General features: G+C 41.7%; 2 protein-coding genes across 2 annotated transcripts; both read right to left on the bottom strand.

Moving 5' to 3' along the window:
* Positions 1–12,380, bottom strand: LOC115052522 (uncharacterized). The gene is made up of 15 exons (XM_029516675.1): positions 12,357–12,380; positions 11,090–11,245; positions 10,695–10,741; positions 9,530–9,648; positions 9,073–9,167; positions 8,176–8,299; positions 7,150–7,682; positions 4,972–5,103; positions 3,976–4,056; positions 3,637–3,765; positions 2,988–3,108; positions 2,703–2,860; positions 2,339–2,554; positions 1,812–1,959; positions 1–744 (listed from the first exon to the last, which is right to left on the bottom strand). The coding sequence occupies exons 1-15, from the start codon at positions 12,378–12,380 to the stop codon at positions 614–616; spliced, it is 2,214 nt and encodes a 737-aa protein (XP_029372535.1). The 3' UTR covers positions 1–613.
* A 7,524-nt stretch (positions 12,381–19,904) lies between these two features.
* On the bottom strand, positions 19,905–25,759 carry LOC115052521 (P2X purinoceptor 5-like). Its single transcript, XM_029516674.1, has 12 exons — positions 25,629–25,759; positions 24,949–25,099; positions 24,530–24,601; positions 23,203–23,278; positions 22,954–23,050; positions 21,935–22,015; positions 21,693–21,834; positions 21,090–21,226; positions 20,811–20,904; positions 20,585–20,650; positions 20,387–20,469; positions 19,905–20,081 (listed from the first exon to the last, which is right to left on the bottom strand). The coding sequence occupies exons 1-12, from the start codon at positions 25,757–25,759 to the stop codon at positions 20,012–20,014; spliced, it is 1,200 nt and encodes a 399-aa protein (XP_029372534.1). The 3' UTR covers positions 19,905–20,011.
* Positions 25,760–26,408: the final 649 nt, after the last annotated feature.

Raw genomic sequence — 26,408 nt, 5'->3', positions numbered from 1 at the left:
TTAATCTTATTTATTTCATTTTATTTACAAAAAAGTTGAGAAAACAGACAAGTCTGACTTTAATATGCTCACACAAACAATCTCAGTCTTTCTCACCCACACACACGTTCAAACATGTTTTTCAGTACAGATTGCATTATAGGCAAAATTTAAATGTACAGATGCTATGTTTTAATCACATCCATTCAACGATATCATTTCATTCACACAACCAGAAAAAAGGTGGCATTGACTTAATCAGAAAGGTTAAAATGACACAGCTTTGATAAATAAAGGCATTAACACTGAATGATTTGGAATGTAATAAATACAAGAAAACGTGACATTAAATCAATGAAATGTCACCTCTTCAACAACATAAAAAAACAGCTTGATGATGAACTTGATAAACTGACAAATGGATCAGATGACATTTAGAGCACAGGTTATTTGTTCTTATGTGTGTCACACTTTCAGAAAAAAAAAATTGTATGCTTGTTGGAATAACGGATATTAACATGACATTCTGAGAGAATTTAAGAGATAATTGTTGACACCATCGCTCATAAGGAAATAACCTGCGACTCCATCCATGTGACAAACGAGTATGTGAAGAATCCACAGCATGTGTGAGTCACTCCGCCTCCTCCTTACTGTCTGAACATTCAGACGGGATGAAGCAGCCCGAGTCTCTGGGACAATCGCTGTCTTCTTCCTGGTGACTGTGAGAGGATTTGTGCTCCTCCGCCTCCCTGACATCATCACCTGTGGTCACAAACTCAAAGTTAAACCAAATGTCATAATATCACAAGTTTCTATTTCCAACCACACAAGTGAAGGAAAAAAAAAAAAAAGTCAGCGGAAATTAACATATTCAGATTATTTGATTTCCTGTTACGCAATCCATAGCAACGTGCATAATGAATGCACATGACCCATATATGCAGGTGTAATCCCTCAAACAGAAGCACAAAACACTCCTTACATCCAATTAGATTTTTAATTTATACTTCTACAGAGTAAAACTATTGACCTGACATACGTTTTGTTTCGTTTTGTTTCGGTTTTTTTTGTTTGTTTTGTTTTATTTTTATCTTTCTACCTTGCAGAGACAAGCTGTGAATCTTTGTATCCAGGTTGCCAAAGCACTAGGCTAATGGAGTTGAGCTTGATTAAATTACTGGCATCTCATGTGAGTCAACAAGCTTGGCAGGATCACGCTGCGCCTCAGCCATCTGTTTAGTCAAACTGTCACCCAAACATTCAAAAAAAAAAAAAAATCAGTACAATGACCTTTACTTTGCTTTGTATGCACATATTCAGTAACACGTGAATAGACTAAACAAAACTAGCCAGGGAATGTTGTTCCTTCTCTGCGATAATCAGCAGCCTCCTGCTTCAAGACAATAGATTACAGGAACAACTTCTGCCCTCTTAAGCACTTTCTATCTGAGTAATAGGAAATCACAGATGAGCCTCTCACAGTGTGCAGGATATATTTCTATTTCTATTAGTGTGCCACAAATGTCTCAGCTTTCATTTTACAAATTAAAGCACAGAAGTATTTTGATTCTTGGTTAATTCATTACTGAAATGAAACATTTTTAACCAAACTGACAATGAGCAGTAAATTGATGTTTATGTAATTCTAAAAATAGAACGAATTGAGGTTGGCTTGGATGAGTGTTAGTCTCTGGTCCAGGGATTCACTGCTGATGGATAACTTTTGAAAAAGTTATTCAATGCCAAACTGTCATATTTTCATCATCGTCTTCATCTGACTTGTTTATTGTGATTATTCTAAGGAGTAGTCAGTTTGGTGTGTTTCTAACCTTCTGTGTAGCGACACTCAGCAGCAGCGAGAAGCCTCTGTCTGTGGTCGGGGTCTTTGACGTTCAGCTCTATCAGGTGTTTCTCCTCCAGGTGCATCAGGTCCTCCACTGTCTGGTAGCCATTTAGCAGCAGGGCAGAGGCGTATTCCTGCAAAACCGAAGCAGCTGTTTTCACAACTACCAACACACCTAAAACCCCCCCATCAGGTCACAGGTCATCTGTGGTACAAAGTGGTTGGTTTGGTCCCAAATTGCTCACCGCAGTGATTCAGTTACATGAAGTATGCCACCCTTTTTTCTATTTCTGAGAATAAGTTTTTAAAAATATAGGACAGGTACATTTATTTGTATATGTGATGTATTCTGAGGCGCTGAAACCAGAAATTGCACATTAACTTCCTTGCAAAGGTTCACAACACAAGCAGGTGGTGTCGAAAAGGATTCGCTCTGTTTTTAATGGCTCTCCTGTGACGATCTGAACTGTCTGAAACAAGAGTGACCCCAGCCGAACGGCGTCCCACGCTCACCTCAAGTTTCAGCCGCTCCAGTAACTCCAGCAGCGTTTTAGGTCGGGGTCTCTTGCAGAGCTTCTGTTGTCTGATCTTGGGAGCTTCTTCCTCTTCTTCCTCTTCCTCCTCCAAAACATTCACATAGATGAACTTGAATGTTCCCACTTTGCTGTTTAGCATTCCTGTCCAGATGCCCATCGGAGGCTTGCTGATGATGTTGATGATGTCACCCACCTAGGAAATTTATCAGAAGGATGTGGTTGATTTTGCATATTTGCTAATTGTGCAGTCAGTTCAGATGCAATGCAATCTTTCTATCTAAACAAATGATTTCCGTTTCTGTTCTCAGACGAGTCTGCACAGCTTCACTGCTGTATGTTACCTTGAGTTTGAGAGAATCTGTGTCGTATGGGCTGGGAACAAAGTCTGTGTGGACCCGAGCTCTGCCGCAGAACTGGCCCTGGTAGGACCCGTCCTCCTCCAGCTTCACGCCGTCTTTCTGAGCAGAGCCATTGGACTCACTGGTCACACCACCTGAACCCACAGACACAACACAACACAGCATGATTACACTGTACTACTGTACTTACACTGCATGCTGAGCTAATACATAAAAATAACACTCTACATATGCTTTATCTGGTTTACAGAATGTGCAGATGCTTACTAGAGGAGCTCTGGCCGCTGTAGAGACTTTCTAAGGAGTTGCTTGACTTTGCCGGGTTTTTCTCAGCTGGTGTGCTGCTGTCTGTCTCTCCGTCTTTGTCCTCCTTGTCTGTGTCCTCACCCTGGATAGCAAAAAGCACGACCTCTTTTTAGCGTTTAATCAATAATGAACGAAATGTAGACCACACATGTCCAAACCGCCGCAGCCCGATGAGTCTAACAACTAAACTAAACTAGGACAAAGATCTTCAGGTGAAAATGTAGGTTGTGAAATTTAGTTGAAATGTTTCATCTTATCTCTGTGTTGGTGTCAGAGAAACACACAGGCGCAAAAAAAAAAAAAAAAATGCAACAAGACACTTTCTGGTGTAGGTCAGAACGAGGCGTCTCATTTAAATATTGCCAGCAACCGCGTCACCGGATGTGGGTTCAAAAGAGGTGAAGATAAGACTCTTGAGAAAAACAGTGCAGGTTTGCTGTAATTGAGGCTGACTGAGTCTTTAACCACATGTCAAAAGGGGTTTTCTGATCATTTGTGCAAACAGGTGTTTTATGTGTTTCAATCTAAGAGAAATGTATTTATTTATGGCTGTGTGTAAACCCTGTTTAATCAGCACACACTTTTACTTTGGACCACTTTGGTTACTTACTGTTTCCTCAGAAAAAGACTTTGCATGTTTCTTCCCCATTTTTCTGCGCATGGTCAGTGAAATAGCTTTCATCTTCTTCCCAAGTCCAGCTGATTTGTGTGGGTCTGAGCTTTCACATTCCTCTGTGAGCTGAAAAAAGAGAGCCGATCTAGTTAATGTAGGAAAGGATAGATACATCATACATACATCACTTCCTTTGTCAAACTGGGTTTTTTTTCCAGGATGAACATCGTCTCTTTCTTCTACTACAAATATTTGAATGCTACTTCACAGCACTCCTGACTCATCAGCATCTTCTGTGCTTGTGCATGAAATATGAAAACGAACACTTCTACATACCACGTTTGTTCCATTCTCCTCCAGTTTGGTCTGTGGTAGATGATTTCTGAGACCCTCAAACCTGCCGAAGCTGGTGGAGCGCTGTGTTGGGGGAAGATTATGAAGAAAAACAGAAACAAAAATAAGAATCGCTGGCATTGATAGTGTAGCAAGATCAACCAGCACTTATCTCAGCTGTCCTGAGGCTCAACTATATTTATACAATGTAGCTGTTCATAAGTGCTTCAAAGACTCTGTTAAGGAAAACCAAAGGAGTCTTCACATTTTGCACGAAGCAAAAAAGAGTAAAAAATATTAAAAGTTAAACCACCAGCTGTGTGTGTGTGTGTGTGGCTACATATATAAAAAATAAAATATTCGCTTCCATTAACATGCAGGGACAAACTAAAAAACAAAAATCTAAAACAAACACAGGAATAAACAATCGTGTCCTCAGTGCACTCAGTGACGTTCATTCATAGTTGCTTCACTGTGACTCTGTTTTAATTGTTTCCCCCTTCCCTGCCGACAATTTCTCATAAAACTAAAAGTCATTATAATCCGTCCCAAGCCCCCATCATCTCCACAGCAGAGCACCCAAAATAATTATATAAATGAATAATCCCTGGAAATCCTGGTTTAAATATGAACTCCTAGACAGACAGCCTGTGGGTTGACAGCCACATATTTCACTCTGCTCTCCGCAGATGCAGCAGAGTTTACAGCCAATCTTTTTCCTGTTTGTAGTCAGTGTTTGAATTGTTGTCTGGTTTATAATGTGAAAATAAACAAATGTATGCTTATGCTTATATTTGGGTAAAAGCGTTTCCTGAAAGCTTTTTAAAAATCTAACTATAATTCCTGAATGAATTTGAAATGATGTTATACACTAACATCTTCTACAACCAGTAAACATTTGCAGAGAAGAGTTTCTCCCGACACAGTGATTTATCCTTCTTTCTTTCTCTCTCCTGTATTTTCAGTACGTTCATCATTTTAACAACAATTCTCACCTACCTTCGGTTTGCTGCATTTGGCTTTGTCTGACACGTTAGATGCTGCCCTCTGTAACATTTTCTGCAGTTTGGGCGTATTCTTTCTAATCTCAGTACTCGGCTCCTTCTTCTCTTCACTGCTCTCACTTGACTTCTGAAACGTTAACTAACAGGTTTGCCTGTCTGATGCGCTGACTGGTCTGCTTCCTCACAACGCACAGGATGTGAGGCAATCGACTGGTAGCAGCATCGCACTTGAAAGGGGGAAAAAAAAAAAAAACCCATGCTTAAGTGTGCATTTTGTGGCCCGCTCGACGAAAACATCCCAGCCACTTCCAGGAAAGACTACATGGGTTTCGTAAGAGTGGTGTTTGTTTATTGTTATCTATAAAAACTTAGCCAACATGAAATATGAATGAAGCAGTGACATATTTGCTACTGACTTCTGGTGTATTAGGTTAGCTAAGATCAGAGTTATGGAGGATAACCTGATGAAATGACCACTGGGATGACTCATGATGTATGAATGAAGTGCCGCATCTATATCCACAATTTGACAGTAGAATTTTTCCACTTGCTCACTGATCTTACAGCGAAAACTAAAATAACAGCCGGCAGGCAGAAAATAAAAGAATGTATAAAAATAATATTAATATTAATATTATTTAAATTCTAAGCTCAATATCCCTCAAATGGTCCTTTTAAAAGCAATGAGGAAGTGAGTGTTGGTAAATGATGCTGAAGTAATTATCCTCATGCACTCATTTCTTCATGTTGGGGGGAAAGCTTTTGAGGAAGTGTATGCATGACAGGAACAGTCAAAACAGGCAACTTCACTGTCGAAACGCTTTCCGCTTTCTCAGCTCTTCAACGTGGAAGTGAATATTTTAGTTTCATTTGATGTTTGAGTAAAGCACAATCTCCTGTCTGTGTTTAAGGTGGATCGTTAAAAAAAAAATGAACACCTGTCCCTTTAATATGAATCACGGCCTCGTCAGTGAACCTGGACGATGAATCCGGTTCGACTCCCCCACGGGACCCGTGCATTGCTGTCATTCACTAACCAAGTGGGGATTTACCAAAGTGTTTGCATCGTGGCATGTTTGTGGAAAAGGAAATTCTGTAGTCAAAACCATTGCCTAATCCCGCTGCTTGCAATCAGCATTAAACTCCTGCCAGTCCAGATTAAAGCTTCTAATCCATTACTTCAGAGGCTCCTGACTCTCTGTTGTTCATCTGAAGATTTGAAAATGAGATATCGACCGTACGAAAATGTCACCTGATCGTTGTGTTTTAATCACCGCTGGGAAAGGTTTTCTGTATTGTCGTCAGAAAAGGATGAAGCTCTGAAATGTGGTTTTCTGCTTCTATAGATATAACAACATTTGCTGTCTGATTGTAATATAGCACGTACCGTTTAACTGAAAATCTGACTGCTTGCTGACACTTACGCCATCTTACACCAGCCTTTTTTAGTGTTTTATCTCCCTTTTGGGAAGTCACTTCATCAAAGTGGATGTCTGAACGGAACTGTTCTTGACCTCTGTACCATCTAAGGACCAATGACAGTATAGATCCATAGGGATCCTGTAATCTCTGCAATGGATCATCCTTTTCATCTTAGACAATTCTCCCCTCAGTCATCACTCAGCTTTAACAACTGCTCTGTGTCACTGCGGCTGCACGCTGCACGTGCTCGCTGGGTTTCAGTCCTATGCTTTGAGAAGTTCAGTGACCTATAAGGTCAATCCGCACTGTGTTGTGTGGTATTAGTGCTGAGTGACAGCGGAGAAGCTCCACTGAACCGCAACGGAGCGAAAAATATCACAGCGCGACAAACCCAGTTCAATTTGAAGTGGAGCTGCAGGGTTTTCAGCTGATGCGAGTCTTCTGGCCGTGTTATGTCCTAACTTTTTTTAACATCATGAAGAGATTTCAGTCTGGCTCACTCATGCATTTGGTGCGTTGACAGTTGTGGAGTCGACAAACATGCAGGCGGTTCATCAGTGTGTATGATAGCATGCATTACCTTCCTGTGCCACCGATGGGGTGTGTTTTTTTTTTTTTTTTTTTTTTCTTTTCCTCTTAAATCAATAAGATGTTAAGACTGGGAGGAATGAGTCTGTTTAGGGGAAACTTGTGAACCCGTCCTTCAATACCGTATTAACCTGTTTAAATTCCAGCACATATAACAGCATGCAGGGCCAAACACAAATAAAGGCCTGTCAAAGGTCAATGCAGAGGCCAGTCGCGTGAATCTGCAGCTGCGTTTACGCCTCAGCTCTGTAAATGTGCATGCTGCAAAAAGAGTTTCAAAGCAAAAAAAACTCACATTTGGTTCTGACAGATCCACATCAGTGACGGACCGGGGCACCTTTGGGGGAATCTGGGGTCTACAGTCCCGTTTTGGGCCGTCCTCGTGGACTTGCTGTTGTCTCGCGTCCCACTCATGGGAGTACACGCGATACTCTGTGAGCGGCCTCCGACAGGTGTGCTGGACGGCTCCCCAAGCAGGACTGCCCTCGCCTGGGTTGCTCCAGCGCTGATGGTGGGCGTGGGTGGGCGTCGCACCTCCAGGTAGGCTGGCCATGTCCGAGTAGCGGCCCTGGGTTGTGTTCTCCTGAGCGGGCAGGGTGGATGACTTGCTGGCGTAGGGCCTCCTGTCTGATCTATACGGCACATCCAGGTAGCGGGGGCCCACGGGGGGACCCACAGCAGCGGGCGGGGGTTGTCCTGAGAGAGATGAAGAATTCAAATAAAAAGTCACAAATGTGGTTGCTTCGAATGGAGGAGTGTTTCTTCAGGTCTGTGCGTTGTGTGTTGAGGTGTCATCAGACAGTAAATGATGCTCCGGCAAAGCTTCTTCAAACATTTACTTCACAATGGACGAGAACTTTTGCATTTAGTTTGATGCAGCAACGGTGGCCTTTTTATCTGCAGCAGGTTGAGCACATGTTGGTTTGCGGTGTAGCAGCACTCTGTGTAGCTTCACACCACAGACATCTGCACTGAGGCTGTGCAGCACAATAACAACATAGATAAGAGCTCAAGGAAATGTCAGAGACTAGAACTGTTGCATTTTGATAATTTCTTCATGAGTTGTTCTGCTACTGTAAGCAAGAAGGCTTATTCAGATCTTAGTCACGGAAAGGTCAGAAAGGGCAGTTGGATTTAGGAAGTGGGGATAGTGTCATTATGGAGGAATTTTTCTGCAAAGCGTTCTTACCCGCAGAGCTGTGACCTTTCTTTGACCCCTCTTTCCCGCTCTTCCCAGCTGGTTTCTTTCCCGTTTTTTGGCTCCGTTTGACGGCAGGTTTAGACTCTGTGGCCGATCTGCTGGCGTGGACACTCTGGTAAAAAGCATCACACATCCCATATAAACACTTTTAATTCCTAAATCTGTCAAAGGATGGGAATTAAAGTAGTGGATGGACCTTTGATAACATTTTTAATGTCTTGCACCATCATCAGATCTTCTCATGCAACATGACCAATGCTTTACTTTGTATTTTTTTTTTTTAATTGTTGGACGCAGTCTCTTTTCCTTTTTAACTGCACCGCTTTGACGTGCTGAAACTTGCTGCTGATCCATCACTGGCAAACTCTGCTTTGTTTGCTTCTCACTATGATGGGCATTAGCCAGACCAGGCACAGGGCGAGCTGGCACGAAGCCGCCACGCCCTCACCATCCCAAACACTGGCGCACACAGACGCACAGTCCTTCCTCCTCTTGTTTTGACATCTCTCCCTCTAACATGTGGCCCAGAGATTACTCAGAAGGCAGGCGCTACCTCTCTTTGGGCCATCTGCATCACTTAAAACCCAATCAACTATCGGGCCATTTAGGCCACCAGAGGCTCTCTGGATGTCACAAGCAGGTGGCAGCTTGAAACTCCTAAAAACGGCCTCGTGTGCAATGTGACCATGAATCTCAGACTTCTGGTGGAGCAGCGGGTTCATGTTCGTGCTGCTCCAAGATCAGTTTGACACAGAGGGAGGATCATTTTATTCTATTTAGTGCTGCGCTGTTTATCAAAGACTTCCAATACATCTGTGAAAGGAATTCCAAGATATCAGCTGAAATAGCGGTGAAACCGGCTCTGATGGAGGTTTTCGCTCTAACCTGGCTCGAAGGTGGCTTCTCCTTTCTTTTTGTGCCAGCGTGATGGACTCCTTTCCCTCCTTTGGTTTCTGTTCTGTGTTTAGTCTTCCTCATTTCTATAAGAATACATCGCACAATTTTCAGTTTATGTCATCCGGGTAATGAAACACTGGGAAAACCAAAAGAAAAACCCAACCCATCCCCACACAAAAAAGCTGAGCTCCTGAGCGCTGTCCATCAGTGTGACTGTCCTGACAGTCGCATAAATTAAACAATACCAGCGACAGTAGAAATGCCAGCAAAAAAATAATAATAACTTGAATTTGCTTGCTCATGCGGAACATTATGAAACCGTTTGGGCTGATATTTTAGCGGAGAACTGGCGGGAAACGCTCAGCTCATGTCTTCAGACGTCATGCTGAGAATCCAAATGAACGCTGGCGTATAGATGAGCTTAACCTATTTATTTCGTATTTACCTTCATTGTGATTGTTGGTGATGTGGACTAAATCTTCTCGGCTCTTGGCGGCCTGCCAGACTGCTGTATTACAGCCGGGGTGATCTGCAGTGGAGGGCGACAGTCGTAAACACTGAGGGCTTTAAATGAAGCGTTGGGGTGAATGGAGGCCAGAGACAAACACAGGCTGAATGAAATCACTTTCAGAGTACGGTGGGTTATTGGAGGTTTTAATCTAAATAACGGACATTATTTTCTTACCAGCTGCCAAAATGTAATATCTCTCTGTGTTTCTGAGGGTATGTCGTTCATTATGCCTTGAAATTAGTCGCATTCACAGTATTCATCACATCAGGGGGGAGATATTTGTACTCACCCAATGTTTCGTTGTCTGACGCAGATTTGGATATGTGTGTTCTGCAATCAAAATGATCAGATATGATATGAAATGCTTGACTTATCTAAAATTGTAGTGACACAATAACAACAACAACACACGATAAAGGAGAAGAACTTCAACCACTGAACCACATCTCCTCATGAGAAAGCAAACGAGATCTAACCGCGCTGATAAGCTACGTTTCTCTTAAAGGAAAGAAAAGGCGTTCAAGCAACTGGGGACTCTAAGTAGGTGGGTCTTGAATCTGCTTAGTCCAGAAAACCCAGAGCCATAATCTGCCTTCAGCTGGTCCGACAGGGCAGAGGTCGTCTTTCTCAAAAAACATTCGCAACCAGTTAGACCGCAAAATTTATGGGCAATACATTTAAAGCTTTTCCAATTGCTCCCGACGGGCTTTCAATCCCACTTTGAAGAGCAAAGCACGACATTAAACCAAGAGAATGAAAGATAAGGTCGAGGTGGGTGCACTGCTGAAGAGCCTGTCTGCTCCGCTGCAGGAAGGATTTACAGTATTAACCCCTCGGAGAAAATAAGCAGGGAGCCTTTCAAACCATATTATTACTGTATGGGAAAGTCCTTTCACTCGCAGGGCAGCTTTCTGTTCTGCCTGGCACGCACATCCAACATGAAAAGAAAACAAAATATACTGCTGATACAGGATTACGGCGATTTTTAATATCATTTCGTATTCTGATTACAGCAGAGTAAACTAATTTGTTTTAGATGAGTGCTAAAAAGAATATTTGCCCAAACAATCTCTAAACCTGGTGAGCATGTTGACCTCACCTTCTTATCTTTTTCTTAGAGTTGGCCCTCTGCATTGGAGGCATCTCCTGAAGGGAAAACAGAAGAGCAAAACACACCACAGCATAAATTTTAGTTTTTCTCATGTGCAGATTCATCGATATGGCAATTCATTTGCATGACAATCTTCTGTAAAAGACAGTTTGAAAAGCTCTGGCTGCAGCAGCTCAAAAGTAGCTCTGTCCATCATTTCATAATCAGCTTCATGCTGTAAGGGTCAGTGGAAAGCCACAAGTCCCAATTCCTCAGAGAAGTGAACCCATGCAATCTGGTCATGGTTGCTTCACGTGGCTCCATGAGCCACAATCTCTGCAAGAAGAAGCATGTGAGAGCATGAACCCCCCCCCCCACACACACACACACACACACCCACCCACCATGGATATAGATCTTCCAGAGCCTCGCCACTTGGTGTTGTTGTCCAGCAGGACGGCCGGGCTGCAGGAGCGGCTGGACGAGCGGCTGGGGATGGGCTGTGGCGGTCCATCGCTTGAGTTCTGCACCACCTCGTACAGGCTGTCCATAGACCCCTCCTGACGCCATGTGGACACACAGACACACACAGATGCTGTCAAAGATGAGTGCAAGTTGATGTAGGTGTGTTCAGTGAATGGGTTTTTATCTGCGCTGCTGGATTAAGCCTGAAGAGTTCTCCTGTCAGAGGTTTTCTATCAGTTTCATGCTTTACTGCGATCCATTTCTGTCAACACACACCTCGGTTTAAACTTTATGCTCCAGTTCATCCCTGCCTGAGACACATTAAATACACAATGCAGCGTATGTAAAGCTTCACATCATTGCAAACGGAAGCAAAACATGGAAATCTGAGTTATGAGGATTTGATATGATGGTGGGGGCGAGCTGCTGACGATGCTCTAAAGCTCCTTTAAATTTTCTTGTCAGCCATGGATGTAAAGGAGGATTGAAATCCTGCAGATCAAAATTTCATTCAGTTTCTTTAGATTCCTTCTAGGAACGCACAACCTCTTTTCTCTCTTCATCCATCTAATCCCTGCGCTGGAAATATCCGATGAAAAAAATTGTATATTTGCAAGAAATTACTGCTACTACATGTGATGCGGACTAAAAACAATAAGCATAAAAACACTCAGTGCCAAGTGTGTGCTGTGGGAACACATCAGTTCTGAAGGCCCATATGAGGGCCACTGTGGTGCCTGCGCCTGCCACGCCATCGTAACTCAGTTATCAGTACTTCCTTTTTCTGTTCTCACCTGCAATGTTGCATGTGTGCATTATGACACCTGACATCTTAAATTACAGAATTACAGCATACACGATAGTTTGCCAGCCTTCCTGGATGGTAAACAGACATTCATTTAGTACTTTTTAAATTGTGACACCACTTGGCATGTGGAGTAACTCAATATCAGGAGGACATTTCCAACAGTCAGTGGGCCAGTAATCTAAAATAAATAATAATACAAAGAGGAAACTGAAGAGTTACACACCCCTGCTTTTAGGACATGATTTGACAAAAATAAAGTTTTGCTGCGCTGAGTGTCTTACCCAGCGTGTTTGGACTTAGAGATACTCAATGTATTTGAGCTCGCGTGTGCGTGCCTCAGCTACTCCCACCCAACCCATCCTGTCAAGTAGGTACAGAAAGCCAAGAGTGTCTCCTACCAGCGAGAAGCAGAAAAGGTTCATGTTGGCCGAGAGGTGTCCCGTTCCAGTCGGTGCGTCTGCTGGGAGGTTAAACAGCGAGCTGAGTGACAGCCAGAGACTGAGAGCGAGACACAACAGCTCAGCGTGAGCCCAGCCTGGGTCGCCTGCTGTCTTCTCAGATTAATACCACAGTGAAATCCCTCCACTAATCCAATAGATGGACCACCATTACTCTACAAGCTAAAGTGGAACTCTCTCTTGACAACAAACCCGACATTGGATGTTGGTGGAGCAACAGATTGAGTCTTATTATTTCTTCTTCAGGGAAGCTAGTCAGCAACCATGCTCTGTTTTTTAACCTACGACTGAGTCATTTCTCATTTTCTTATTACATTATTCACAAAAGATTTATGAGCAAAAACGTGTTTATTATATAGTTAAAGTAGCTGGTAGCCACTTTAACAATGTACCAGTTTACTACTTAGGGTGTCAGGATGTGTAATCCTGTGGTGCCCAACATATGGCCCAGGACTCTCCAGAGAGCCACAAAGATAAATCTGTAGGTAGTGAAATTATCAATGAGGCACAAAAGGGGGAGAAACCAAACAAAGGCTCAGCACAGGACTGCTCTTTGCTCTGGATAGAGAGGTATTAAGAGCAGCGTGTATTAAAAATGATTAGTGTTGGAGGATGCATCGGTGAGCAACATGTCTGAGCCTCAGTCAGATCCTGACTCAGAGGCCTGACGAGGAGTGGTTTAAAAAAAAAAACAACAACACAGTAGCTGGTATGATATGTGCGAAAAGGAGGCATATGATCGGGGCTTGTTGAATTCACCTCTGCCTTCATTCTGCCTTCATCTAAAGCTTTAAACAAACAAACACACTGAGAACTGCATCTCCTTCCTGTGTGGGAAGCTTGTGTGTGTAGTATTTTTTCCTCATACTTTGAATGTGGTTTCGTTCAGCTACTGTCGTCTTCAGAACTCAAACAGTGGAATGATTTGGTCTTTTGAAAAGCCCCAAAAATGATAGACACAACGAAACTTTCCCATGCATCTTCAAATTCTGCTCGTAGCATATCGGATCCGTCTGTGTCACATTTGGACAAATTCCATCTACAATATGTGTGTGAATTAACTACTAACACATTAAGTGTGACGGTTAGTGACTGTTAATCTACCAATCACCCACCTCTAATGTAGAGAAGAACCAGCTTGAGAGATTAACTCCTGCGACCTATATTTTCATCCTGACGTGACAGTATGATTTAATGTGCGACGCGTTCTGCTCGGTCAGTTCATCGCTCTTTTCTGATGATGCATTTTACTGTTTGCTGCTGTTGTGCTTTTTATCCGATAGAAACATGATTTTAAATGCAGTATGAATGCATCAGAGGAACACTTTCTTCAGTGCGTTAAGCTTTAACTTCTTCATCTGTGATCATTGTTTGCACACTATTCTTAGATTCGTGCCATCACTTTCTGAATGCAACAAGATGACAACATTTTTGAAAATGTGAAGCAGGGCGGAGGGCCATGCAGCCAGGTACTGCCTGCCTCTTGGGTCGTTTGTGTGTTGTTGTTTTGAATTGTTTTTTTTTTTTTTTTGTCTACAGCAAAGCAAATCAAAGCCCAGGGCCAAGTGGGATGTTTGTCTTTTTCAAGAGTGACGAAACAACCATGTTAACACTAATAACTGTTAGTTACTAAACATCATTCTCCGAACAGAACAGCCATATTGTTTGTCCCTTCCTTGAAATAGAAGTGAAAGGATCGCACCAGTCCTCTCATGCCCTTGTAACCATAAGAAAAACACGGTTGTGTAATTGTTGCGGATACAGTGAGAGATTATTGACTGTTCATTCGTCCACTTTAATCAGCTCTCTTCCTTTGCTCCTCTCATTAACGCTGCCACAGAAACTCAGTGTTTGGTCATTTAGCAGAGAGTATCTAGATGAGTTAAAGTGTTAGTGACACACTGCCATCGATCCCTCAGGGCTGTTATGACTCAGTAAATATGAGAGAAGGTTTTTCCTGCCTAGCCTGTAAAAATGACATCTGAGATGAGCAAATGAGATAAACAAAAAAACAAAAAAACAAAACACCTGATTCATTTTTTTGGGGCATTTTAATTTTTGAAACAGAAGCAGCATGAAAGGAGTCCAACGTTAGAGAGCGGCAGAAACAACACACAGAGGAAAGCGGTGACCCACTGAGTGATAACAGGAAGGAATTAAGTTTGTGTGTGTGCACACGCTCCCAACATTAGCTCATGAATAAAAAAAAATCATGACTGCAGCTACCGTATGTACAACGGCAGGATGGCCAGTAAGCAGCCAGTCAATGTTAAATCATAATAACTAACAGACATCAGTGACAGGGTTAAATTCCATTTTCTTTTTTTTTTTTACAAATTACTGTGATTAATCAGAAAGGTTGAGCGAATGCAGAGTGAAGCTGCAGATCTAGCAGAGGTCTTCTTGGCAGCAGGTTGTGGAGAAGTCTTCGGCACAGAGCTCCTCACAGGTTCGCATGAGGGTGTCAGCTATCAAACAATAAATACATTTTTTTAAAATACCTGCCGCGGCCTTTTTCATCCAAAATATTAAAAACAAAGCACATTTTATGTACCTGTGGAAACAGTTTTACAGAACTGAGCTGATGAATCACACTCTGTCTCTGTCTTGCAGTTATCACCCTCATTTTGACAGGTGAAGCATTTCAGTGTCAGTACTGAAGAGAGAGCAGAGGCAGTCCAACATAATCACATTGTTCGTACACTTGTTCACATATAACGCTATGAATTCATGAAGGTAATATAAATATTTAGTTGTTTTTTGTTTTTTTTTTTTAAAGGTAGAATTAGTTTGTTTTACTCCAATCAAATCCCCCTTATAAAATTCTAAACTGATTCTGATAAGTTAAAGTTTCCTCACCCTGAGTACTGCACAGCAGGAGCAGCACTGTGAGAAGCAGGACCTTCATCTTGTCAACTGGTATGTGGACAATCGTCCTGTCAGGACACTTTTATACCAGCTCACACATGCCAAGATAAAAATGAGCCGGTCCTTCCTTGCTGTTCCGGTTAAGGGAACAAGAGAGCACCAACAGTAATTAGATCCACCTTTTTGTGAGTAACTTTTAATTCAGCCAGTTTGGTGTTGCACATTAAAGGACATTAAGATTCACTACGCTGTCATTAACGCTCGTTTGACTTCAGGAGAAACTATTGTTTCTTCCAAAGATGCATTGTACACCCTGCGATGCAAATATTTACTCATCGCCACAGCCTACAGCATTAATTACTTTAAAAGTCATTTCTATGAAATCTGCTTGTACATTCATCAAATTATAGAAACAGAAGAAATGTCACATTTCAGTTACATTTTTCATACAGTTTAATCTCCTAATTTATATACAGACCAATATTATATAAAAAGGAAACAAAAGCAATTTAGAAACAGTTAGTTAATTAGGTTAGTGTAATTACTGCACGTTGATCTGAGATAAGTGTGCCATCAGTAGGCACTCATGAATGAAGATGAGTTCATCTATTGCCTGTAATGATTGAAAATATGATTCATGTACAGCACTGCTGCCCTTCTAATTTAAGTCATTTTGTAAGCAGTATAAAAGAAATATGTTGCCAGACGCCGCGAGAAACCAGATCAACAGGAAAAGTTACATCCCAGGAATGATCGGGCCTAACCCTAATCCCTCCCCGGGGCAGCCGACACCGGGGAGGGATTAGGCTCAAAACAATAAGCTATGACAGTTTTCAATTTCAGAGCAAGAATGATTGATTTGAACTTTTTACTGTATCCAGAGGTGAAGGCTCAGCTCAGGGCATTCAGGGGTAGGCTGAAATTGAAAGGAAATTTAAAATGTAGAAATACAGATGCTTTATTCAGTGAACCTTTTGACCCCGGATGCCCTTCAATTAGTAAAGAAATAAGTTTCCTCTAACTTCATCTAATCAGGTATTTTCTCAAAAAATGTGACGCAATTTAGTTTGTGTTGAAACATAGGTGTCAATTCTATGTGTTGTATCATTCAATAATGAACGTTTGCATAAGTAACATACAATAATAATGTACAAGATTGAAAGCCAAAAGCTTCCCGGCAATAACACATTTGATTTAAAATCAGATGGGAAATGGTGTTTTAGGGACATCTGTAGGCAACAATGGGAAATTACTTCTTTTTTTTTTTTTGTGGTCCAAGTTGTTTTGCTCTAACGAAGCAGCTCCAACTGTGAGTGAATTGAAAAGAGTGCTTGTCAGATATCAAATTTAAATAAATATATAAATATTGCTGTAATGCAACATATCATTTTTTCCGAAACAGTCCAGCTCGATTTTTCTGCTTAATTCACAGAACACATTCTTCTATTAAGATATTTACATAATGTCTTCAGTTTGATTGTGTGAAACCAAAACTTGCACACAGGACCTGATTTACTTCTGTTGAATTTAATTTCTGAGCTGAGCATTTCCTACTTACCAAGAGGCGTTTAAAATAGTCTGAAGGTAAACAAAGGAGTGTGGTTGCAGGCTCTAACACACACACAGATGAATAACCAACATGACATTCCCACAGGTTTCACTCCTCTGTTTCAAAGCTTCCAGATCAACCCACAGTTCTTTTACAAGCTAACAAAAACAAGCCATCTCTGTAGATTATTTATGATTTTGTGTTTCTTTCAGAAGGTGAATCACTTCTCAGAAATCTTCTGATTCTTTGCACACTTCAGGACATTCACTTTCACTTCATTAATTTAGGTTAAGAAGCATTTACCAACTCTCGATAACATTGTGGCGTTATATGATTGTTTCATTATATTAGTTCATAGCTCTGGTGGGAGGTCTTACAGAATGGGACACACGGGGGCGCTGTTGGCCACATGGGATTGATGTTAAAGATACGAATAAAGAGAAAGGAGGGAAAAAAGTAAAGTTGCTGTCTGGAGTAAAGCTGGCCTCATCTATATTTATTAAGAAACGTGACATGGTGTCAGAAGAAGAAACCTCCGATGCTGAATCGGAGAGAAAAGGCCTGCCTGCAAAAGAAAGAGACAAACTGGTGAGCAAGTGAAAATGACTGACGGTAACGGTGAAGGGAGTCGGGTTAGCACAGTGGCTAACAAACCTAGCCACCGGAGGCCTTTGACTTTTCCAAGCCGCAAGAGTGGACAAAGTGGATTCGGCGGTTTGAGAGATTCCGCCAAGCAAGCAATTTATCTGCTAACTCCGAAGACAATCAGGTGAATACGCTGATCTATTGTATGGGAGACGAAGCAGATGAAACTTAATGATGCAGACCAGCGGCGATATGATAAAGTGAGGGATGCCTTTCAGTCATTCTTTGTGGTGAAAAAGAAAACGTTGCTTATGAGCACGCACGATTCAATATGCGCAAGCAGGAAGCAAATGAGACTGTCGATTCATGTGTTACTGCTCTGTGTGCGCCGGCAGAACATGTCACATGTCACTACGGCACGTTACATGATGAACTCATCCGGGACAGGATAGTGGTCGGCCTGGTACACAGCTCTCAGAGCGAAAAAGGACTTGGACCTGGACAAAGCCATAAACATGGCATGCTAAGGGAGTACTGCAGATGGATGGTGGTAACTCTGTGGACAGAGAGTTCAAAGGCAGACACCCAAAAGAAAAGCCTAAATTCACCAAATCTAAAAGTTACGGAGAACTGCCACACAACAGTAAGACCAAAAATATTAAAAGCTCACAAGTTGCCGTCTGCAGTAAAACTGGTCCCATCTATATTCAGAAACACGAGAAACGTGCAGTTGAAAGGTATAATACTAACAAACGAGGCCATGTCCTCGGAGTTGTGCCCGTCTCGTTTGATGATGTCTCCCAGACTCAAATAGGAGTTATCCGTCATTTCTAGAACGATTTTTCTGCTTCATACGCAAAACACTTCTATTTACACACCGAGCTTCTATTTAGAGGAAAATATATTTATATAATGTCTTTCGGTTTGATTGTGTGAAACCAAAATTTGCACACAGGACCTGGTTTACTTCTGTTGAATTTAATTTCCGAGCTGAGCATTTCCTACTTACCAAGAGGCGTTTATAATAGTCTGAAGGTAAACAAAGGAGTGTGGTTGGAATAGTCAGTGCGTGATTCCCACAGCTTTCACACCTGGCTTCAAAGTTTCCAGGCAGATGAAATAAAAACAAAAACTCTCTATCTTTGCAGGATAACAGTACATACCTTGTGAAGTACTGTCATTTTGTTGTGAGCCCACAATATAGAGCTCTGCGCTTCTCTCGGTGCTGACAAAATGTCAAAAGTTCATTCAGTACCACTCTGTATCATTCTGTATCATTTATACAGCCTATAAACAAAAGCTGTTAAAGCCCGGCAGAAATGAAATCCATAAACATGCTGTCACAGAGAAATTCAGTGATGAAGTGTCGACACCCTGAGGCTTTGTTGTGTTTGCGCATATTTTACAATGTGCAACCACTGACTTCGGCAAGCTGGTGTAAAAAAAACAAAGAGGTTATTTACATATGAGGTAAATTGTATTCACTGGAAATCAGCCATTTCAAAATCAAATTAACAAAAAATAAAAGGCAAAGTAAAATAGTTTGTCGTTGTGTTAAGTGCTGACTTGATAGGGAGTTAATACGGAAATTAAGTATCTGCACTTTACTTAAGTGTAACTTTTTCACTTCACTGTGCTTGTGCTTCTATGAAGAACTTGTAACTTTGAAGACATTTTCATCAGCTGAAATGATCTTCTATCTCGTGCTTTCTATAAAAAAAGGAAAAGGATGCGACCGTGTCACAGGAAAACAGGACGCCAGGCCTGATGATGGCCATGTTAGATAAAGTCGTGGCACGAGTCCACGTTTGAAGTTTCAGAAAAGAAAGCTTCCTTTTTTCTTTTTTCTTTTACGTTTATGACCAAACTTCATCACCATCAGAAGAACATCAATGGCTCCTTTTGCTGGTACAAATTTAAAACGCATTTTCAAATCAAGTTCTCCAGTCAAGTCACGTTTGATCCACTTTGACTTGTATTGCAGTCGGAGCATTTATCTATGCTTTGACTCGTGGAGCTTCGTATTTTCTCTGCCTCAGCCGTGTTTCCGCTTTAACTGATAAATCTGTCTAACGCGAAAAAGATCATTACTGCAGAGCCACTCTGTTGGTACAACTGAAAGAAACACACATTATCAAATACATCATCCATTTCAAAAAACCACACCAGTGATGTGTGACTGTCTCCACTGTACACAAATGTAGTTTGAACAAAGAGCCAATACATACATATATACAATATAACAACAGTGTTATCCCTCCGAACCGTGTCAGTGTTTCTCAGTTATGTCACAATGGCCAGAGGGTCTGCACTTAAAAACACAAAACTGTGTGATTTGAAGATTTGACAGATTTGATTAGAGCACTGGAAAGTCTGATGTCGTAATGTAGTAATGAAATTTGAAAAGGTTCATATATAATACATAAAAAATACAAAACTCAAGTTATTTTTAAAAACCTAAAAAAAAAAAAAAAGGACAACTGAAGCCGAGGCGTCTCCATGCAGGACGGCAATGCTGTGTCATTTTTCTTACATTTTATTTGTTGTAATGAAAACGAGGGACTCGTCAGACTGGTCCCACGCGCCGAAAGCACTAAAGTGGCAGCTCCTCCTGCTGCATGACGGCCTTTCTGTTCCACTCGCTGTTGTTGTCTGTCGTGATGCTTCATGGACATATGTAGGAACAATCAGATGTTTTTTAAGAATAAGTCTTTTCAGTTTAACTTGAACAACCTCAACACGACCCATAGCTGCAAAAAACGCTCTTCCAAAAGCATGAGCTTTTTTAGGTAAAACGTTGAATATAATATTATCTATCGCAGAGCATCAGCTCTTGTCTTGTTTATCGAGGTCACTTCAGGGTTTGTGCATTCATTACAGAAATTCTTTTCTTTTATTTCATTCCATAATTCAGCGAGAACAAGGATCTCTAGCTGATATAGAAATGTACAGAAAAAGCTTTTCTCACCTGCACACTTCATACTTTTTTTGTCTGTATAAGCTGCCCTTCTTCATTAGGTAGAGAAGGGCCATGTCACAGAAGAAAGCTCCCTGTTGAAGGATGTTTTTTTCACTCATGAGTCTGTTATAGCTACATACATAGTTCAAGTATATGAATGGGCTGTGGATCTAAAAATATGAAAACAAATGTGCTAAAGGTACTTACAGCACCCATCAAAGCCAGTCCTGCAGCAACATTGATGACTGTCGGGATGATGTTGAACATCCCGGCCTATAAAAATTTAAGAAACACTTAAAAAAAATTCTTTGAAAAGAGCGCCCAGTATGTCTGACGGTAGATAAACAAAAGTTATCTTGTGTATTTCACTTTAACCATGTCACAGAGTAGAGAAAGTTTCTGTTTTCACCCTGAAAAAGTACGACTTCCTCACCTTTCCGTGCACCATGATAACAAATCGGATCCCGTAGACTTTGAACAAAGAGCGAAAGCTCTCCCCGGCAGAGTTTTTAAAATACCGAGCGTGTCTGTTGGAAGAAAATACGAAGGAATGAGAGAATAAGAACTAATTTTGACGAATGAAGAATACGTTTTTTTCTTATTCATCTGAATAATGTCCTGCTTTTACAATTATTGGCTTTTGATTGTTGATAAAGGTGGGAGACGTTTTTCTGGGACTTGGACGTTAGACCAGAATCTGCAGGAGTCTCACCTGAAGTTAAATCCTGCTGCGATGCTCTTGTTGGAGACGCTGATGTCCAGGCGGGTGAAGTCGTACTGAGGATTGCAATACGCGTAACCTTTGTCGAGGTCGCAGTCCCAGTTGATCATTATGGCAATGGCGCCCCCCTAAAATATAAGATACAGATGTGATCACCTGTTGTTTTCATGTGTACCGACACTACAGACCTGCAGCGTCAAAGCACGTCTCTCACCCCACATGAATGAATACTGAAAAAAATACGACACGACAGACATGTTTGTCTTTGGTCCCATTTTTCAGTGGGAATAAATCAAAGGCTTCTCAAATCTGGTTCACTAATAGATCTATAGCCATGTTAGCCAGAATCTTAACAACAGACTCATTTTAACTATTTTAAAAAGAACATTGAAGAATTACTGGTACTGAACTAGAGCTAACAAAAACAAGTCATCTCTGGATTATTGATGATTTTGTGTTTCTTTCAGAAGGTGAATCACTTCTCAGAAATATGCTTCTGATTCTCTGCACAGTTCAGGACTTTCACTTTCACTTTCACTTCAGTAATTTAGCTTAAGAAACATATAACATGAAGTTGAAAGGTATAATACTAACAAAGGTGGCCATGTCCTGGAAGTTGTGCCCGGTTCGTTTGATGATGTCTCCCAGACGAAAGATGGGGCAGTACGGGTGCAGCTGCTCGTCATATCTGCATTTCGTCAAATAGGATTTATCTGTCGTTTCAAGAACGTTGGACCTCAGAGCGACAGAAACACGGCAGAGTGAATATGAGCGTGCGCTTCCCAGTTAGGACGACTTCTGTTTCAGGCACGTCGCACATGGTGGAGAAGACTTACTTGGAAAAGCTGAACTTGGGAAATTGGATGAAATTCTTGATGTAGATAGTGAAGTTTTCAGCATTTTGCAGCAGAGATCCACTGTTTTAAAATGAAAAAAAAAAAAAAACAAAACAAAACAGAAAAACAGAATTACTGTCTTGTGGTTCTGCTCAGACTAGTTTCAAATTCCATGCGAATGCTGCGTGTTTGTGTGAACGCTGTGTAATGTCTTGAGTCATGGGTCAAGTGGTTTGTAGAATTAAACAGACCTAAACCTTTGACCTTTGACCTCGCGTACCAAATTTGAATAAAGTCCTTGTTTCCCTCAAGACATTATGAAAAAAATATAACCATCCTTACGTGAAAATTCCTTATTGCGAGTGCTTGATTGGCTTGATACAGAATAAGTCTTATTACTGCCTGCAGCTCGCAGTCCTCCCAGTCAGGGATCATCGAGGGTGATTCAAAACTTTATCTTAGTTGTCCAGCATGTGAACAACACAATTTAGTCCATCTGAGACTGACATCTCTAACTGGTTTCATCAAACTATAGCAATGACTTCGAGTGACTTCTCTTCAATAAACGCCACAAAATCTGACAAAATGTTCTCCGCTAAAACTGAACAGTTCATCACAGATCAAAGTGGATATTTATGTTGACATTGAAAAAATATCCCCAAAAGGATTTTGAACCCACTGGGCAAAAAAACCAAGTTTTGTCAGATCACACTCACCTTGACTTTAACCTTGACGTTTGGTTACCAAAATCTGTTAATCTCTGAAAGTTCTATGAAAAGTTTGCGTCAAATCTGACAATTTGAGATTTGCTCAAAAAATCCACAAGTCACCTGCACAGACACATTCATCTGGAGGATTTGGCTCAGAAAATAAAACTGACACGGTCCGGCAGGTCGAGGGACAGAACTCACGAAGAGAGCTGCTGTGACTGGTAAGACTAGAGGAAGCAGTTTAGTGTATATCAAAACAGCAGCTCAGTGTGTGGAAGCTGGACTGTATGTGACTGAGCTTCCTCATACTTTGGTTTTAGTTGTCTTTCGACGGGACACCAGCCGTAGATTTCACAGGTACCCGTGGAGTTCTCAGCGTCCCTTAAACACCGTCCACTCATGCTACCTTTAGAAAAAAAAAAGTGGCGTTTAGTGGCGTTACGCTTGTCGCTCTGAGCAGGTCGGTTAATACTGACAAAGGAAAACAGCTTTCTGAATTTGGTCTGACATTATTTTTTGGGGATGAGTGTAAGTTAACTAATTTAAAATCTCTCTCACCTTGACCGGCCACCACTATCTTTCCCTCGTAACAGTCTCTGTCATCTTGACAGTGGCCAGCCAGCACTTTGGGGCTCTGGAACAAAAGCCAAAATAAAAGCAAAGGCTCAGGAAACACTTTAACAGTGACACACTTTTTATTTTTATTTGTGGACACAGTTGCCTGGATTCTACCTGTGACTCACTATGCACTTTCGTATTAAGGAAAATATAATTTTTTTTAGTGGTTGTTTGCGGCCAACTTTGAGCGAAGACATTAAAGTGCGATTTGTTGAGGACTGAAACATACACAAGAGCCGTGTTTTATGGTGCGCAGTTCTTCTCGGCTGCTGGCAGCGAAGACAGGCGACTAAGAGAGGCTGAGTTTACATACCAGGAGCCCTCTGGAAGTTTGGAGCTCAAGATGTATTGGAGAAATGATGAAGAGGAGACTAACAGACACACACACAGTCTTTGAAAGGGCAGAGGGGGAACTAACACGGTGCTCTCTGCTGGAAGCGGTGGCCGTGCCGCTGTATGCCAGCAGTTTGCTGTCCTGAAACACATCAACCACCGTCCCACATGCTTCCTCCTTTTCTGTCCTCAGTGCGTCGTCCACTGAGCCGTGCCTTCACACAGTGTCTGCTGCATTCTGAAAGCCTACACCGAATACGTAAACCACCTCACTGGTGAGACGTAATTGACTGGATTTTCCTTAAAGTCATGTAAAGTTTGAATTGTGCGACTTGATGCACTCCTGAATGGACAGGAGGGACAGGACATGCCTGGCCCGCTGTATCGCTCAGACGCAGCTGGCTGGGATAGTTTCCACATGATCAACCGTCAAACAAATAATGTAACTTCAAACACAGTTTGTCAGACAGCTTTAAACTGAGCTCAAGGGGAGTTCTGAACTGCGCATCCTGCTTTCCTGCTTTTCCAGACTCTCACTGGCAACCTCACATCAAACAAGACATGTTTTTCACTACAGTTTAAGTCAGTTATCACAGTGAGTCACTGTGAGGCGGCAGCAAATGAAACAGAAACTCTTACTTATCTACATGAGAAAGTGAAAGTTTGTGCCCGAAAGCAGCCACACTTATTGTAAAACTGCCGCTTGCAACATTATTGTCAATCTCAGTTCATCTAACATACAGAAAAATGGTTTATGGATTATAGTTAAAATGAAAAATGTGTCCACATCCTCTTTATTTTACGAATTAAAGGTGTTTTTGGACCCTTTTTTGAGTGTGCTGGATAAGAACTTCACCTTGGCTTTCGTGAATCAATATCAGATAATAGAAATCCTCTTTTATTACAGACACAGTGGTCTACAGAATAATCTTACCTCAGCACAGTATCCCAGCTTCTGGTTTGGCGTCTCTAAAAAATTGGTGACAATAAAAAGAACGTCTTCGCCCTACATGTGGAGGACACACACTGTAAATTGGACTTTATATGGACATTGTGTCATGATGACCCCCTCCGTGCTTCCCGCCTCTCTCCCTCCATAGCTTTATGCGTTATTCCCCCATGAGCGAACTGAATTTATGATCAAGAGGTGACTGTTGTCGTCTGTATGTGACCTCTGAAGCTCACACGTCAGGTGAAGTTCATTTAAAGGAACAGAAGAAAATATCTTTACGTTGTGAGCGTGACTCTTCACCCAGTCTTCGGTCTTTTTTCTTTTTTCTTTTTTTTTAAATAACCCTGCTTTTTAAACACAAAACCACTTTGGGCTTTGGGAGTTTGGACATACAGACATACCTGTGGCGGGATGACGTAATCCTCCGGCCCCCACACCATCAGACCAGACTCCAGGGTCTGGGTCACAGAGACACCTTTCAGTTTCGTTATGACTGAGCTCTGTATGGACTCGTCCATCTCCTGGTAGCCTTTCTTGCGTAAAAAAACCCACCTGTGGACGAGAGCAACGCTCAGAATAAATGCGTGCTCCCAATCAAAGCTGTCTCTATTGTCATCCCATTCTTACAGAGTTAAATTACGATTATATTGTTGGGTAATATAATAAAATGCACATTTATAGACAGACCTTCATATAAACAATAGTTTTTCAGAGTGATCAGCCTCATTTAATATCTATTCTTGTTTATTCTCACAATGCACTTTGGGAATTCTGATCAATGGAGGAAGATGAGGACAATTCATTGACTTTGTTAGGTCTGCTGTAGATTTTTTGTTTATAACCGAACCAGCCAAATGAGTGTCCTGTATCTAAGTGTGATCTGAATTTGCCAATGAAATTAGACTATTATTGTAAAGTTGGTCCTGTCACTTGGTCTTCTACACAGCTGGCTGTTATTTCAGTCGTTTATGAACACCAAACCAAGTCTAGACGCTAAAATGTTATTAATATATAAAAACGGATGATATATAGATACACAATAATGATGGTCAAGTAACAAAGATAACAGAAATGTACTCACCCTATAAGGTAGCCGATGATTGATAACTGGATGGCTCTGTATAAAATCCCCACTTTTTTATTTTTGGCGACCAAATATTTTTCCGTTTTGTAGTCGAGTAAGGAGAGAAAACGTGCTTTGATGCAGCTCATCGTGCAGCAGGTTGTTGTGAGGGTACCGAGAGAAGTGCACAAGTTCTCACACATTCACATGCGCGCGCGCGCGCGCTCTATTTCCTCCAGCAGAACAACTCACCTCCCCCATCTTTCCTGTGCAGGTCAGTCATACCACTTCACAGGTTCCCACGCACACACACATACACACACACACACACGCCCGCGCGCGCTCTGTTTCCTCCAGTAGCCTTTCCAGACAGCAGACAATAAAACTGCTTGGGGAAAAAAAAACCGAGCCTGTCTGAGTGATCACACCTCCACTCGCACTTTGGTGGAGAAACAGAAATCAATCATTCATCGGTGATCACGTGAGAGAATGAGTTCATTCATTCGACCCCTTCATTCTCCTCATCCGAAAATCCGATTTCCGTGTTTCCGCATGCATGAGGAATAAACTACGCGCACGGGAAAGCGTCTTTGCGCGCGTGCGCGCGGGCGACTGCGCCTTCTCGTGAGATTCCAGAAATGCCTTTGATGTGTGACGGCGTTTGTTACGTCACAGTCTGAAGTAAATAGAGCTCCATGCTGACTTTCCCTTCATACAAGCGACTCCAAGAGAAGAATCGAGAAGCACATTTACAGGAAACTGCAAACACACAGAAGCATCACGTGGAAAATGGACAAC

Source organism: Echeneis naucrates, chromosome 13, assembly GCF_900963305.1.
Source record: "Echeneis naucrates chromosome 13, fEcheNa1.1, whole genome shotgun sequence".
Taxonomy (NCBI): Eukaryota; Metazoa; Chordata; class Actinopteri; order Carangiformes; family Echeneidae; genus Echeneis; species Echeneis naucrates.
This window is presented reverse-complemented; position numbering and strand designations above follow the sequence as displayed.

Excerpts from the sequence above, each read along its gene's own strand:
- LOC115052522 (XM_029516675.1), bottom strand. The coding sequence starts at position 12,380 with ATGAACCTTTTCTGCTTCTCGCTG. Across the intron at positions 8,300-9,072 it reads AGAAGCCACCTTCGAGCCAG|AGTGTCCACGCCAGCAGATC; the intron begins GTTAGAGCGAAA and ends GCTTTTTACCAG. Across the intron at positions 1,960-2,338 it reads TGGAGCGGCTGAAACTTGAG|GAATACGCCTCTGCCCTGCT; the intron begins GTGAGCGTGGGA and ends TCGGTTTTGCAG.
- LOC115052521 (XM_029516674.1), bottom strand. The coding sequence starts at position 25,759 with ATGAGCTGCATCAAAGCACGTTTTCTCTCCTTACTCGACTACAAAACG. Across the intron at positions 22,016-22,953 it reads GAAAGACAACTAAAACCAAA|TGGATCTCTGCTGCAAAATG; the intron begins GTATGAGGAAGC and ends ATTTTAAAACAG. Across the intron at positions 21,227-21,692 it reads TCCAGGACATGGCCACCTTT|GGGGGCGCCATTGCCATAAT; the intron begins GTTAGTATTATA and ends CTTATATTTTAG.